The sequence below is a fragment of the Saccopteryx leptura genome, chromosome X, assembly GCF_036850995.1.
Source record: "Saccopteryx leptura isolate mSacLep1 chromosome X, mSacLep1_pri_phased_curated, whole genome shotgun sequence".
In the NCBI taxonomy this organism is placed as follows: Eukaryota; Metazoa; Chordata; class Mammalia; order Chiroptera; family Emballonuridae; genus Saccopteryx; species Saccopteryx leptura.
This window is the reverse complement of record NC_089516.1, coordinates 8,028,294-8,044,372: the sequence shown is the minus strand read 5'-3', so window position 1 is coordinate 8,044,372 and position 16,079 is coordinate 8,028,294. Positions and strand designations below refer to the sequence as shown.

Here is a 16,079-nt window from a genome sequence, read left to right as displayed (position 1 = left end):
TAATATGAGCTACACCATTCAGGACACAGCATCTCCATAAATACTGTGACCAAGAGGTTGCAATGACTAAGTCACACTTAAGCACTTCACACATAAATATAGTTAAAGCGAAAAAAATATACAGTGCACTACCTTGGAGCTAAAATAAAATGCCATTTGATTTTCGGAGGGTATTCTATCAAATCAATTACACGAGACACAATTTATACCCCAACATTACATCTAGGAAAGAAAAATCATATTAAAATGCACACCCACACAGACAGTAAAGTAGAAATCTGTTGTTTGTGATTGGTGTTTATTTTCTGTTGTTGTTTTTCTGATAAGTAGAAATAATTTATGACCCACAAAAAGATTTCTCAGGTGAAACACTAATTACAGACATTGTAAAGAACGTATCTCAGGAGGCTTGTTTTAAAAATGAGGCAGTGTTTTCCTGAAAAAGGTTTGGTCCTCGACTCACTATAGGCTAGTCACTATGGTCATATGGTAAGCATTTTCTGTGTGTGTGTATTTGTGTTTTAAGCTAATGTTTAAGTACCAGAATTAGTCAAAACCAGACCAAAAGACAAATTGCCTTCGAGAACTTGACCTTGCCTATCATGTCTAATTGATGCATCATCTGAAAGAACAATGCTAAAGACGATGAAGGGAATTATGTTCACGTGATTCTGCAACAACTTAATTTTGTGCAAACATTTTCCTTCATTGCTGTATAACTTATCTTTATTCACATAGGTGCCAGGAAACCCGCCCCATGTTCCTCCCACCCCCCACCCCCAATTTTCTCCTCTGTCAAAGTGATATAAAGACAATTTCACTGTATATTTACAAGCACAACACTTAGGCAAGAAGGTCCCAGGGTCTGAAGGGCACATCTATTTCTTGTGGACATCTTCATGCCGAATAATCTTGTATGTGATCCAGTAAAATATGTTGAAAATGAGGAAGGCCAATGGGAAGGCAGCTCGAGATATCGTGTCAATCCGTTTTGCCCGGTCCACAAACTTCTTCTTGATGGCATCTGCATCTTTGGGTGGTGGTGGGGTTGGGTTGGCAGGTGTGGTCTTGACAGTTGTTCCATCCTTCACTTGGAGGCAGTGACCCATCCCATAACCACTGAAATTAAAACGACTTTCACGAGTGACATCTTCTTCCTGAGAGAATCAACACAGAAGAAGCACAGATTGGTTGTCAGTCAAATCAGATGGAAGATGCTTAAAGGTCTTCAGAAGTAAGAGGATAAATCACAGTTAACTGGTAGCAGGGGAGGCTTTTGGAATGGGTGATTCACTTTCAAGTTTAATTCAATTATTCATGGAACAGATACAGTTCATTAACTTTTCAGGCTGAGAAATTAAGGGTAAGAATAATGACTTTGTGGTCATTTTAATTAATTAACCCACAGAAACACCTATCTACCGTACCTTGTATTCAGCACCAATTTTCCCCAAATCTAGTGTATTAATCAATAGCTTTGAATAGACTGTTTTAAAATGAAGTCTCTAAATCCCAATAGTAACTAAATCTATGAGGAAGACCATTTGTTCATTTACTCATTCATTCATTCATTTATTCAAAAAAGCATTTACCTCATTTCTGTTGCATACTTGTCCCTGAACTAGGAACTTCTAGTATTGTAGATCATTAAACAGCCCAGTTCCTCCTATTGACACTGACTTTAATGTTAATGGGATATATATACATTTCTTCTCCAGCCCTTTAGTTCATTTCAGTTATATGACAGAGATTAAATATTCATTATTTACTATTGGATATTTCTACCATGGCTATTTTCTCTAATGCCAATTTTTTAAATAAATATATGCTAGTTTTCTTTTTTAAAAAATTTTATTCATTGATTTTAGAGAGAGAAAGGTGTAGGGGAGGAGCAGGAAGCATCAACTTGTGGTTGCTTCTTGTATGTGCCTTGACCCGGCAAGTCTGGGGTTTCGAACTGGTAATTTCAGCATTCCAAGTCAACGCTTTATCCAGTGCCACCACAGGTCAGGCCTAGTGTCAATTTGTAACATTGATCCTTTCGATAGTTATTTATTTCTACCATTTGTAAATGTGTCATTATGCTGATGTCAGTGGGATTTTGTATTAATTATTTCTACATGATTTAGATAAGAGACTTAAAGTTGTATTTATTTTTCCAGGTAAAGAGTAAATAGCCTTAGTGGGGACAAATGTATGAAACCTGGGTGTGAGGTAGGTCAAAATGGTGGGGTTGAAAAGGCAGGATTGAATTGACCTGCTAAATAAAACTGTAGTTCTAAATAGCCATTGACTGACTCTTCTGAAACTAGATTACTGCCTTCCACAATATTGTGCCACCCCTTTCAGTAACCAGAGGCACTTCACTCTTTATCTTGCCAAATAATAATAATGGTTATATTTCCCAGAAAACAAGAAAGAAATGGTGTAAATTTTGTTTCATCAATGTTTACTGCATGTCAGTAGTGCCTCCAGCCACATATAAAAGATATACTGAATGGACTATTAATATAATATGAATGACAGCCCAACTGTAGTCCAAATGACATGCAGGGACAAATGATATCTTGTATATTGAAATGAGTTTTGTAAGGTTTACAGGAGATCCCTGGATAGGTAAGGAAAGTAAGAAGAGTATTTCGGTTAATTACACTTTATCCCCTACAAAATAAGGAGTGAAAGAGCGTGTAGCTTATAGAAGTGCAAGGACTTCCAAATGATTAGTTTAGATTATAGTATATGTGCTCCGGTGGTGACTGCAGAACCCAGAAAGAAAGGTAGATTGACTTCCATGTGGCTTACTTAGCTAAATTAGTACTGAGGTGCCACTTCCCACTCTGGGAGGTATATGTGAGCTAAACATAAGAAGAGAGTCCAATAGAGTTCTTTAAGGCCTTTGGCTTATTGACACTGGCCCCCATAATATAGTACCTCTTGTAAGGCCAACCCCAAACATGGCTGGACAGCTAAACGTTGCGTTGCAACCTTACAGTGACTGAAGGGGATTTGAGCTGGAGACATAGCTGATGTGAATAATTGCCAAACATTCCATGTCACCCTTCACTGTGTTGATCAGATCTCTAGGAAAACCAGGCTAGAACACAGAAGGCTCATTTACCTGACGCATTAGTGGTTCTTATAAATGAATGCATGTGGTGCTACCAATACCAGAATGAATTATAACCTTCAATGAGCCCATTTATATCAGGAAAATCAGGCCAAACCTCTTATAATAAAATAACTGTAAAACTACTCATCTATAAAACCAAAACTATCTACCTACTACTTCTATTTATACGGATTGTCCTGTACAATTTGGTTCCTATTACTAATTAATAATTAGATCTTAACCAGTGTATGAGGGAAGAATAAATGGTGCCAATTAGCTTAGTAAAGAGAAATCCAGACTTGGAACTTGGGTATTTGGGTTCTAGACCTGGTTCCAACGGTTATAAGCTATGTTGATCTTAGGCAAGATATTTATTCTTTCAGAGCGTCAGGGATCCCATGCCAAACATGTTGAGGCTGGACTAGATCTGTGGGTTTAGCTTTGGCTGCCTAGGAACTTTTATGAGTATATGTATGCCTGCCTCCCCTCTCAACCCCTTCTAGTCCAACTGAATCCAAGTCTCTGAGGAGGATAACTGAGAATCTATATTTTTAAAAATCCAGTGATTCTAAGGGAAGAAGTTGGAAACCAGTAGCCTAGATGAGCGCTAATGTCCAGCTCTAAAATGCTGAACCTATTCTATATTATTGAGTCTAAAATGACTTCTCAAATGGAAACAGTCCCTTAAAATACATTTCCCCATCTGCCTAAATTTACTGTGCTGTTTATTCTTTTCATGTCTGTAGAATCCTGAAAATTGCTGTTCTCACCTCTATAAACATTTAGAAACTCGTTATTAAGCATATAATTTACTGCCTGAGTGAGATAAAATTATTTGAATATCCTTGGGCCCCTGAAGAAATAGAAAGCATAGTTAGCTGGTAACCTGTGTTTAGCACATAATGCAAAGGAAACCTACATACACGTGTCCATATTTCTTTTCAGAATGATTCATTTAATTAGTATAATCTTTCCTCACATACTGTGAATGGATACCTGAAGAGGTTAACTCACTTCACTATCAGAGCGAGAGGGGAGTGATGTCAGGTTAGGTTATAATTATGTTGTCCATTGCCACACACACTGTGGCTGCTTGATAAATATTTGTTTGAATAATGAACAAAAGGCAACCCGCAAAGGGTTTTCTCTGTGCTTGAAGATACTTTCCTCATTCAGTCAACAGTATTTTAAATTATAATTCTTAGCATAGTTACAGCTAATTAAATCAATTCTTTACAATTATCCACCATAAAAATAAATCTGTCATCGGTGGGAATTATCCATTTACTGTTTCATATGCAGGAGATATGAATGTTAGTTTAAGGGTCTTCTTATTTACCATCATGACTCATTCGATGCCCTTTTAAATGTGGAACCTTAAATTATCCACATAAAAGAGTATGGTTTTGCTTCAGCAAACATAATTGCAATCGATTTGAATATTTGTGTTATAATGAATGACTAATTGACTTTATTGCAGGTTCAAAATAAAATGTTATAGTAATATGTAAAGATTCCTAGATTCCTATGTGAGGGCAAAATAGACATGAGCTTCAGTCATAGATAAGCTGAAGCTAAAATAAAGAACAATCTGTAGGCACAGCTTAGTTGAATGTATTCACAGGGAGAGTCAGATCCTCTCAGTAAGACTAGAATTTTAGACATATATTATCCGTTCCTTCTAACTAGCCAGGAAATCAGTTAGTTAATTATTGTTGCCGGCCAGCCATCTTCAGTAACTTTGAGCAGAAAATACTTTGAGCTCACTGTTTTGTTATTCACTGATTACATTTTGACAGAAAATGAATCATCTAGTCCAAGTATTACTATGTACAGTTTCTGTGTCCCACTTTGAAATCTTGCCTGCTGTATGAAGCACTGCCATGATCCTATGCAATTTGTTTGAGACTTATTATTTTATCTATTTATGCATCAATTTTACTTTTTGTAAAAATTTTCTCATTCCTATGTTTGAATAACTCTTGTCCAGATGTGAAATTAGACCTAAAGCATCACCAGAACTACGTTGTAGTCAATTGCTTAAGAAAATAATTTCAATATAATTAAAAAGCATAGTAATTTTAAAAGGAAAGATTTTAGCAGAGCCTATAGTTTCAGTTAGTGGTCCCTCGTCTATTGTGGGAGTTAGATTCCAGAACCCCTCACAATAGGCGAAAATCTGTGAAGTAGGGACCTTATATTTATTTTATTATATATATATTATATATTTATATATATTATATATATATATATATTAGGCTTTATAAACTCTCCCTCCATTCTTATAAACCTTTTCAATTTTTTAGGCTAGAAAATACTTATTTTACTGCAAAAATAATTAAAATAATAAATATAGAAAATAACTATATACTGAAAAATCTGGCAATATAGTGAAAAATCTGCAATCCAAAATTAGATATATACAATTTAAAAATCCGCAATACAGTGAGACCGCAAAAAATGAACTGCGATATGGTGGTGAGGGACGACTGTATTCTTTTATGCCCTAAAGAGGAGAAAATAAAAGGACTCATAAAAGCTGGGTGGGGGAAAATTCTTTCCATCACATTTCTCACCCAGATTCTTTGATTGGATTGAGTCTCCCTTTTGTTGGAATAGGAAATTGCTTGGTTGGAACTGAGGATGTAGTGAGCCTCAATCACTGGGAGGACATATCGGGATCTCCAGTACTCCTTAGGAAACAGTGTGAGTCCAAACACAGCAGGTTTTCACCAAAAAAGTCTCCTGAGCAAATGGAGGCTGGATGATGCTTAATTGTAGGCTGGCAGATTTCTATCACCTGGGCTTGGGGAAGAAGGGTGGCTTTGAGAAATACTCAGTACTTGTGGCCTCAATTCCCTCCTCTGAATACAGGGACTTGGGAATAGATATAAAGAATGAATAGATATTATTATAGATTATGACAGTATACTATGCACTTAATTAAAACTATGGTTAGTCCTATCACTAAACCGACCCTGCCAGTAACATACTTATGGGGGAAATTGAGTCTGAGACCAGTTTTGTGGCTTCCCAAAGTTATATTGCTGATGAATATTGAAACTGAGATTCAAATCCAGGTCTGTCACATTCCAAGGGCCTTGGAAGTCTTTGATTTTTATGTACTTGTCCCTATAAAACCCCAAATGACTTCCATTGAAGATTGTGGATGAAGACTCTGACTGAATTTGATGAACACCAAAGTTGAAATAAATTTTAATATATATAAGCACTTGTTTCTTAATGACATGTGGTAAATGAATTAAAACTATCAAAGCGTCATTTTGGGAAGACAGTAAAACGCAATTTTTCTAGAAGAAAAGCATTTCAATCAATCTTCTCTTTTGCAGTAAATGATATAATTATTATTGAATTTTCAAGAAGAAATGTCTGGTATACATTTCTTGAGTACTTGCATTCATGTATTTATATTTCCAATTACTATTCATTGGGTGCCGATTATGTGCCAGGAATGGAGTGGAGACGCAGCAGTGAACAGGAAGACAAAGTCTCTGTTCTTACATTCTAGTGAAGAGAACATGCAGTAAGAAGTAAAGAAATTATACACAAACACACACCCACACACAGATATATATATGTGTGTGTACACAAGACACTTCCACACACTTACAAGCACACGCACAAATAATTATGGATGCTTTGAAGAAAAACAATCAAAGTAAGAGACTTAAGAGAAGTGAGTGGCAGGGAAATGGCTGTTGAGGTTGAGTGGTCAGAAATGGCCTGAGGAGATGCCGGGCACCGTGCCATGTGCTGCGGCTCCATTAGTGAGCAACTAGATCAGACGCTTGCCTTCAACGAGTTTTCAACCTTGAGGTGAAGCCAAAAATAAAGTGATCACATGAATACATAATTAGTAACGATCATAAGGGCTCTGCAAGGAAATTCTAGGGTGCTGTCAGAGCTTGTTAATGGGGGTCCACCTCTCATCTGACAAACAGAAGTTTTTCCTGAGGAAGTGATATTTCATTAGAGATAATGCCACATGAGAAGCATTTGCGAGGTGAGGGCAGGGTTGGGCGATGTCTGAGATGGGAGGGCGCACTGTGGTTGAGTGATGGTAGGATGACTCCTGCAATGCAGGGGGTGCTGCATAGGGCAGTTTCAGAAATGACCAGGGCTGGATGGTGTAGAGCCTTGCAACCCATCTGCCCATTTGGAGCTTTATTATAAGAGCCAAAGGAAGGAAAAGATGAATAAAACCTTGTTTTTTGTTGGGGGGGGCAGCATAGAGAACTAAATAGAGTATAATATGAGAGAGATTCTTGAGAGCTATACAAGGGCTTATTGGCATTCACATGCACCTGAAGTCTCCAAAGTCAGCAAGGTATTACTGCTGAGTTACACGAATCATCTATGATTCCCCTAATCTGAAAAGGACTCTGGGGATACCTACTGGTTTCCAGTATTCATTTCTACTTTTTGCTTTTTGTTACTATTTTTATTTTAAAAATGTATTTATTTGTCAACTTTCCAGATTTTTAAAAAGTGAATTTATTGGGGTGATCTTGGTTAATAAAATTATATAGATGTCAGGTGTACAATTCTAGAGTAGATCATCTGTATATTGTATTGTGTGTTCACCACTCCAAGTCAAGTAGGTAGTTAGGGACTCCACATTTTATAGCTGATTTCCACTCTTATCTTCACCAGAGGGTGAACTCCTGCGAGTGTACCAAAGTCATTTCTGTAGCCCTAGTAGTCCAGTGCAGGGCCTTGTGATAGTTATTCAATAACTGTTTGGAACGATCCTCTTGATTCTTAGTAATGGCTCATAAAGGTCATGCTTCTTGTGTGAAAGGAGGGGACATCAATGACCTCCTGGATGATTTCCATCTTTCTGCCAACTGCAGCCCTTCGCATGACCCCTGGACCAGTCTTCCCCAAAGAAGTTCCATCCTATTGCTCTCACTACTGACTCAGTAGCCTTGCATAGAGGAGCAGAAGAAAACATGGAGATAGAGCCTGAAAGGCTTGGGTTCAATTCACATCTTCACTCCCTCCTAGACTTGTGAGTTTAGGACATGCCCTCAAATTTCTTGCTCTTCTATTTCCTTCTCTTCAAAATGAAGAGATTAGCCATTTGGCCATTGTCTGAGTTTGAGTATAGGACTATAATGCTAGCTAGTATATTGCCTTGAGACTAACCTCTAGCTGGCTGATATGTTTTAAGATTTTTCTTCCCAGAGAGTAGACAGCATACTAATAAGGATCTTTTTTTTCTTCCATTGATTTGAGACAGAGAAAGAGGAAGGAAGAAGGAGAGGGAGGGAGAGAAAGAGAGACAGAAGCATCAATTTGTTGTTCTGCTTAGTTGTTCCATTAGTTGTGTATTTATTGGTACTTCTTATATGTGCCCTGACCGGAGATTGAACCCATGACCTTGGCACGTCGGGGCAATGCTCTATTTTCTCAGCTAACTGGCCAAGACCCAAGGAAGGGTCTTTAAATTTTTTCCCCCAATAGTTTATTTGAGCCAAACTGATGACATATACCAGGGAGCAAAATCTCAAATTCTCCACAAATAAGAGTCTTAATGTCTTTGTCCTACTCCTGCCCTGATACCTTCTCCCAAGGTTGGCTTCAAGGGCATGCATACTGTGCAGTTGCACGGGGCTCAATGCTTAGAAGATTCCTCTAACTGGTTTAATACTCTGTTGTGGCCATAATGATTTTTGAACAAGGGCTCCATGTTTTCATTTTGTATTGGGCCCCACAAATTTTGAAGTCAACCTTGCTTTCTGCTACAGTGGAATTGATGGAATGCCATTTGCTCATTGCTTCCATTCTTAGATTTAATACTTTCAACAGTTTCTCATCTCCTTAATGACCACTCCCAAGCTCCTTTGTGTGACATTCAAGGACACCAAGGCATTTTTCTTGGGATTTCATGATTTTTTACTCTAGTCAGCTGCTTCCCTTTGCGTAGAATGCTACTCCCCTCTCTTCACCTGGCAAGCTCCTGCATGTCATGTAAGACTCTGCCCTGCCATCATCCCATTGGGAATGCCTTTTCTTGACCCTGAGCCTGAGCCATAGGTTTCTCCTCAGCTCCTGTAGCACCTGGTACATACCTCCATGATGGAACCTGCTGTTAAAATCAGCTACTTACATGCCAGCCTCTTTTATGTAACCTTCAAGTGCAGATGCACAGTTTTGTATGTCTTGATAGCCCCCGTACCTAGACCAATACTTCCAGACTGAAGCTTCCTAGGTTGGATATATATAAAGAAAATTCTTCTTAAATGAATGGTGGAAGAAAGGAGTTTTGCAATATGAAAAATCTTTTTCTTGTTTATTTATTATGTGGCTAATTTTTGTATATTGAATTTATATAATATTAAGGCAAACCTAAACTCAACAATGCCACTCAGGTATTGAAGTATTTATGATCTGCATTTGAAACATTGTCCATTTTTTATGGCCCAGTGTTAAGCTAATGAGCAGCCCAGATAGTGTGATTATATGTACAATTAGATCCACTTCATTAGCACTCTTAGTAAAAAATGCATGCTTCTTTGCAAAGAATATAAATGGACTAGACAAACACTCCAGAATACAAAAAAATAGTTTTGTCATTTAAGTATCTATTGGCAAATCAAAATAATAAAGCTAAGTAAATGAAAAGCCAGTATGTATTAGATATATGCAAAAATTCACCAAATAAAGAAGACCTTCCTTATCAGTTCTTACCCATAAAAAAAGACCCAGGAGTGTTAGTATAACATTAAGGATATCTGAACCATAGGCCATCCATTTGGGTTTGGTGAAGAGAGTAAAATTCCTGTAAATTTATGGTTATCACCAAACATCAGTTTTAAGTCTTGAAATTCTAATTGATGAAATATTTTTCCTCACAAATCTCTTCAAACAAATTAATACCTGTACTGTGGTGCTGTTCGTCATTTAGCTATCATTACATAAAATCTCCTTCATTGCCCCAATCATACATGTTAAATGAAGTTAAAATTCTCTTTCTGTTAAAATAAAAAAGCTAGCAGAGCCTCTTATTTGGGACAAAGCTTACCCCAATAACGGGGAAAGTATGTGGGTAAGGGTGGATGAACAAATTTAGCTGCAGTATGATCAGGGATTCAAGCACCGATGTTGCCACAGCCTACAAATACCTTGCAAGGGTTGGGGCATAGGCAGTTGAGTCGGCTACGATTTCTAGTTATCCACCACAACCCATCTTTCTTCTTCCAGTGGTGGATGTTCCTTTAGCTCAGGGTTGCTTAATTGCAGCACTATTGACATCTGGGACCAGATAATGATTTGTTTTAGGGCAGTGGTCCCCAACCCCCGGGCCACGGATGGGTACTGGTCCTCAGAGAAAGAATAAATAACTTACATTATTTCCATTTTATTTATATTTAAGTCTGATCGATGTTTTATTTTTTAAAAATGACCAGATTCCCTCTGTTACATCCGTCTAAAACTCACTCTTGACACTTGACTTGATCACGTGACACATTTATCCATCTCACCCTAAAGGCTGGTCCGTGAAAATATTTTCTGACATTAAACCGGTCCGTGGCCCAAAAAAGGTTGGGGACCACTGTTTTAGGGAGCTGTGTTGTATATTTCAGGATGTTTAGCAGCATTTCTGGCCTCTACCCACTAGATGCCAGTAGCGTCTCCTGGGGACAAGTTCACTACTACTTAAGAAACTCTGTTTTAGCTGGTCACACATGTGCATGTGGGGAGACTGCATTTTCTAGCCTCCCTGCAACTATGTCAGGCTATGCAACACATTTAGTGTCAGGAGATCCAATCAGCTCAATCTCCAAACCAGAATCTAGTCACTCCTACCATTACATGCTGGTCTGAGCCACTCGATGGTGACTCATCAAATCATTCCCACCAGAATTATTCTAGTCTTCTACATGGTCCTGTCTTCTAGACCAGTGGTCCCCAACCCCCGGGCCATGGACCAGTACCAGTCCATGGGCCATTTGGTACCGGTTCACAGAGAAAGAATAAATAACTTACATTATTTTCATTTTATTTATATTTAAGTCTGAACAATGTTTTATTTTTAAAAAATGACCAGATTCCCTAAGTTACATCTGTCTAAGACTCACTCTTGATGCTTGTCTCATAATTTCGACAATTATATTTAAAAATACCACAGTTTTTACGCTGGTTGCATAATTTTATTTTGTGCATTTATCCATCCCATCCTAAAGGCCGGTCTGTGAAAATATTTTCTGACATTAAACCAGTCTGTGGCCCAAAAAAAGTTGGGGACCACTGCTCTAGACCCTCCTTCCCAACAGTAATGTCTGTTCGCAACACAGCTACTGGAGAGATACTGTTAAAATGTGAGTCAAGTCAGATCTTCCTCAGCTCAAAACTCTCTGGTGGCTCTCATCTTCCTCAGTAAAGAGCAACTCCTTGTAGTGCCCATTTACCTCTCAGACCTCACCTCCTCCTGCTCTCCTCTAGCCTGGGTGTCAGCAAACATTTTCCTTAAACAGCCAGGTAGTAAATATCTTAGACTTCATAGGCCAGTCTCTGAAGAATACATCTTTTCAATGTAGATTTTGAAACAAATTTTCTAAAGTGAAATGCATACTTTCATTGTACTTTAGACCATACTTTGCCCACAGCACATTTTTAATGGACTGGAAGTGACTATTTAAAAATAATTGTTTGACTTTTGGCTCTAAATCTGTAAAGCTGAAATGTTTTTATTTAACCTGTAGTCTTAGAGAGTAGTTTAGAAATCGATTACATCGTTGTGATGTTTCAATTCCTCAAGAGGGAAGCAATGGCTTGCATATGGAAAACTTTTTCAGGTAGCCTCTGTCAATTCTAGTCTATCTAGAATGCTCAGAAGACACACTAAATTCTAAGAAGCATGAAGGTGAACATTTTCCATCTGGAGTATGAGCTGTTCGATTATGAACATTGTTTGCCATCTGTTCAGGTTGCAAAGTGAGCATTGAGACCGTACACATCACAGACTGAAGGGGACAGGTGATTAGGGGATAAGCCCACTGCCAAACCAAAAACAGTAATAACGATAGCATGTATTTGCTTTCTGATTTGGATGATCACAACTGCCAAGTTCTCCAGACTATTATTGTTACACACACACACACACACACACACACACACACACACACACGCAGTGTCAAAAAGTGGTTACTGTGTGAGATTATTTATTGTTTACCTGATACCACCACTCCTGTAGAAGTGTGTGCCTAATGCTGGAAAGAACTACATTTCCCAGAACTCCCTTCTTGACAGTTCTTCATAAGGGTTTGCCAGTGAGGGGAACTGGGAGATTTAGAAGGTGGAAGGGAAACAGAGGCCGTTATTTTGGGGCATATATGGGGGTCAGATTAGGCTGCTTTGTTAGACACAATAGCATTCCAGACCTTTCTGTGGGACCCCGTTTTATGATCTTGCTTTAGCAGCTAGACATAGTGGCTTGTCAGATTTCCTGATCAACACCGGATTTCCACTCAGAGCTTCAGGATGAAGTCCCATCTTCTGACTACAGCCTTCCATTCCCCCAGTTACTCTAGTATTCATATAAACAGTAATTTCTATATTAAACCCCTTATTCTGGTAGTATGTTTAGTGTCTCTGTTTACCTGACTAAACCCAAAAACATACAGGTATACAGGTACTTCAGATTTTAAACCACAAAACATTTTAATGCATTATTATAGTTTTCTTTAATTAAAATGTATTGGGCATCATAATGTACCAAGGCTTAGAAAGAAATAGAATAAAAAAGTCTTGCCCCTGAAGTCAGTATGGGATTGGGAAGGGTGTCAAGAATATATAAGCCAGTGGTTCTCAATCAACAGTGATTTTGTCCCTGAGGGAACATGAGGCAATGTTAGAACACATTTTTGGTCATCACAAGGGAGAGGGCCCAATTGGCATCTTGTGGGTAGAGGCCAGAATAGTACTGCTAAATGTCCTACAATACACAGGACAGTTCCTTTGGAGAAAACAGCTGTGTTAGGCTTGCTTGCTGGTTTCCTGGCTGCAAGCACTTTACACAATTAATGTGTGAGCTCGTGGCAGAAAGCCACGTGTGTGTCTCTACGAAAAGCTACGGGTGCTTTCCCTTGGGTGGTGATTTCCCCAGCTCTCTTCCCTGTGACTGCGAGGTGCGGTTCCCTGACTCCCTCAGCCACCACCGCCACCATGAGGGGTGTTTTTCCTGATCCCTTGACCTCTGCTGCGAAAAGCAGTTTTCCTTTGTTTATCCGCTTGCTTGTCTCTGTGAGCCTCCAATAAATGAGTATGGCCTGACACTTTCGGGCTCTGCAGTTCCTCTACCGTCTGCCCAAATCCAAAGCAAACCTGCCTGGCCTCAACCGCCAGCATTCCAGTCCCCCCACAACAAAGCGTGGGTTATTTCGCCTCAAGTGTCAGTGATACTGAAGCTGGGAAATCCTGATACAGACAAATGATTCTAATTAATGTGATGCGTACTATGATAAAGGAATGCACAGGCCACAGGGTAGACAGATTAGAAGCCATGTTATGCTTGAGTAATTAAGGAAAAGCTAGATGACATTCGCTCTGCGATAACATCGTGGAATGCACTGCTTCTGGAAGATCTGCATGAATATTAATTGCACATGGTACAGAAAAGCAGCTTCATTCTGTTCCCCAAGCTTGCATCAGTGCAACTACACAGCAGCTCAGAGGCACCTGCCTGTGCCATTTGGCAGGGAGTCAGTATCTTTTAATCTTCCTGTATCTTAATCAGGGAGGATTTGTTACAAAGGGCAGAATCCTACTCATGGTAGCTTAAATAAATGGGAAGTTTCTTTTAAAAATCACTATAAAAATTATTGTAAGAAAATCTCACGAGTCTCCAAGAATGGGGAAGCCGTGCCCTGTACAGGTAAGAAGCCTGGGCTCTGGGCCCGGAACTCCTGCTTTCCCACTTGGCTCTGCCTCTGGCCAGTATGGGAGCTGGGTAAGTCATTCCGACCTCCACATGCCTGTCTCTTCTGCAGTAAAAATGGAAATAACGACCCCTTCCTTATAGGAAGGATTTTGGAAGGATTCAGTAAGATAATGCACATTTAAGGGCTTCAAACAGTGTCCGGGATATGGTAGGTATTGGGAAAACAGCTGTGTTAGGCTTGCTCACTTGCACTTTCCCTGATTAGTGCATGAGCATGTGGCAGGGCCACATGTGTATAGTCTATGTAAGGCTCCAGGTGCTTGTTCTCAGGGACGGTCGTGGATTGTCTGCCCACCAGTGCGAGGGGTGGTTTTGCTGTTTGTTTGCCCGTTGCCGTGAGAAGCTGTTTTCCCTGCCTGTCTGCCGTTATGAGATTCTATTAAACAGGAATGGCCCAATGATTTCCGGCTCTACAGTTTCTCTACCATCTGCCTGAATCCAACATGAACCTGCCTGGCCTCGGCCGCCGGCATTACGGTAGGTATTAGTTAGTAATGATCATGATATTGACGGTGACGTAAGGAGGGTTATCTAGCCCGGGAGCTCCAATGAGCAAGTCGGAAACTGAGATTCTTCTCAATCTCTCAGAGTGTTTTTCTCTCCCAGTTCTGCTTTCTTCCTTTCCCCTTCCTTTAGTGACACATGTTCCACCTGGGCCACCTGAGCCTCAATTCTTGGGAACCTTCTCAAGTCCTTATTGTCATCTAGTTAGAATAATTAGAAACTCATTCAAATTCTTGAAAGATATTCTCATTGATATGCCAGTTTATGGACTGTTGTCCTGGGGACACTGGAGAGAAAAAGGGGTAGGGGACAAACAATTAGGACAGGGTGAGGGGCAAGGTGCTCCTCCCAGGGTGGTGAATGTCCCTGAAAGCACACCGAAAAGGATCTGTAGAAGAAACAAGGAAGTCTGGCCTTGAAAACACATGAGCCTGGCTCACATGGAAGGTGTTTTCAAAAGCTTGAAGAGCATTTGTACTAATGGCTTCAAGGTTGCTAGGCAGAAACAACTGGTTCACATTACGGGGAAATACCGTATACCTATATGAGGGAGAACTTTTAACAACTCTGACTGAACATGGAGCCCTTTGGAAGGTAATGAATTCTTTGTTACTGGAGATAATCAAGTGTTTAGTTATTTGTTGGAGATGTTGGGTATTATGTAATATATGAGTTCAAGGCAGATAACCATCTATGTACCTTCTAATTGTGTTAGTTTCTGTGTATGAAAATTGCTAAGGGAGAAGTCAAGAAGGGCAAACCACACTGAAGGTGCCAACCCAAGTGAAGGCAAGATGCGTCCAACAAACTGAGTCCTGCTGTGACCCACGTGGATCCTCTAGACATTTCCAGTCCTTCTAATCCCATTTTGAGAAACCCTCAGCAACAGCTTGGTTCATGTGTGTTTTCTCTTTCATTTACCTTTGACTTGCAAATTATTTTATTCCATTATTTGTAAGGGTGTCATTTGGACAGTAAGTCCCTTGCTGCTCTTATAATTTTGAAGAAAATTCTAGAATAGAGCATATAAAATATAGGATATAGAATAATACAAATCCTAAAGCAGTAACCTGTAGCCTCACATTATGTAAATAAGTCGGCACTGAATGGATGTATTTTAGAGATCAACACACCATGCTCGTGGAAGCCTGTATTTATTATATGCAGTTCTGACAGCCTATGCTTTCCAGGCATCCCCAAAACTACGGCCGGCGGAAGGGGCACCTCTTTCATTGGTGGTCAGTGAGAGGAGCACTGTATGTGGTGGCCCTCCAATGGTCTGAGGGACAGTGATCTGGCCCCCTGTGTAAAAAGTTTGGGGACCCCTGCAAGTTTAAGCCATAGTATCAGCATTCCAATAGCTACTTGTTTCTTTTCCCCTTTCTTTCCACTGCTCAGTGTCTGCTGAAAGGAGCTCAGAGTGGAGAGAGTCGATGCTCTTGGCCATCAAACTTTGGTGATCTGGTTATTTCAATAAGCAAAAACTGAGAACTCAGTCAA

General features: G+C 39.5%; 1 protein-coding gene across 2 annotated transcripts in view; it reads right to left on the bottom strand.

The window, feature by feature from the left end:
• Window positions 1-788: 788 nt before the first annotated feature.
• Window positions 789-16,079, bottom strand: part of GLRA2 (glycine receptor alpha 2) — a 180,965-nt gene continuing 165,674 nt past the window's right edge. For both annotated transcript variants that reach the window (XM_066356230.1, XM_066356231.1), the window contains exon 9: window positions 789-1,157. In XM_066356230.1, coding sequence (XP_066212327.1) covers window positions 879-1,157 — 279 coding nt within the window. In that variant the 3' untranslated portion in view covers window positions 789-878. The remainder of the gene's footprint in view (window positions 1,158-16,079) is intronic.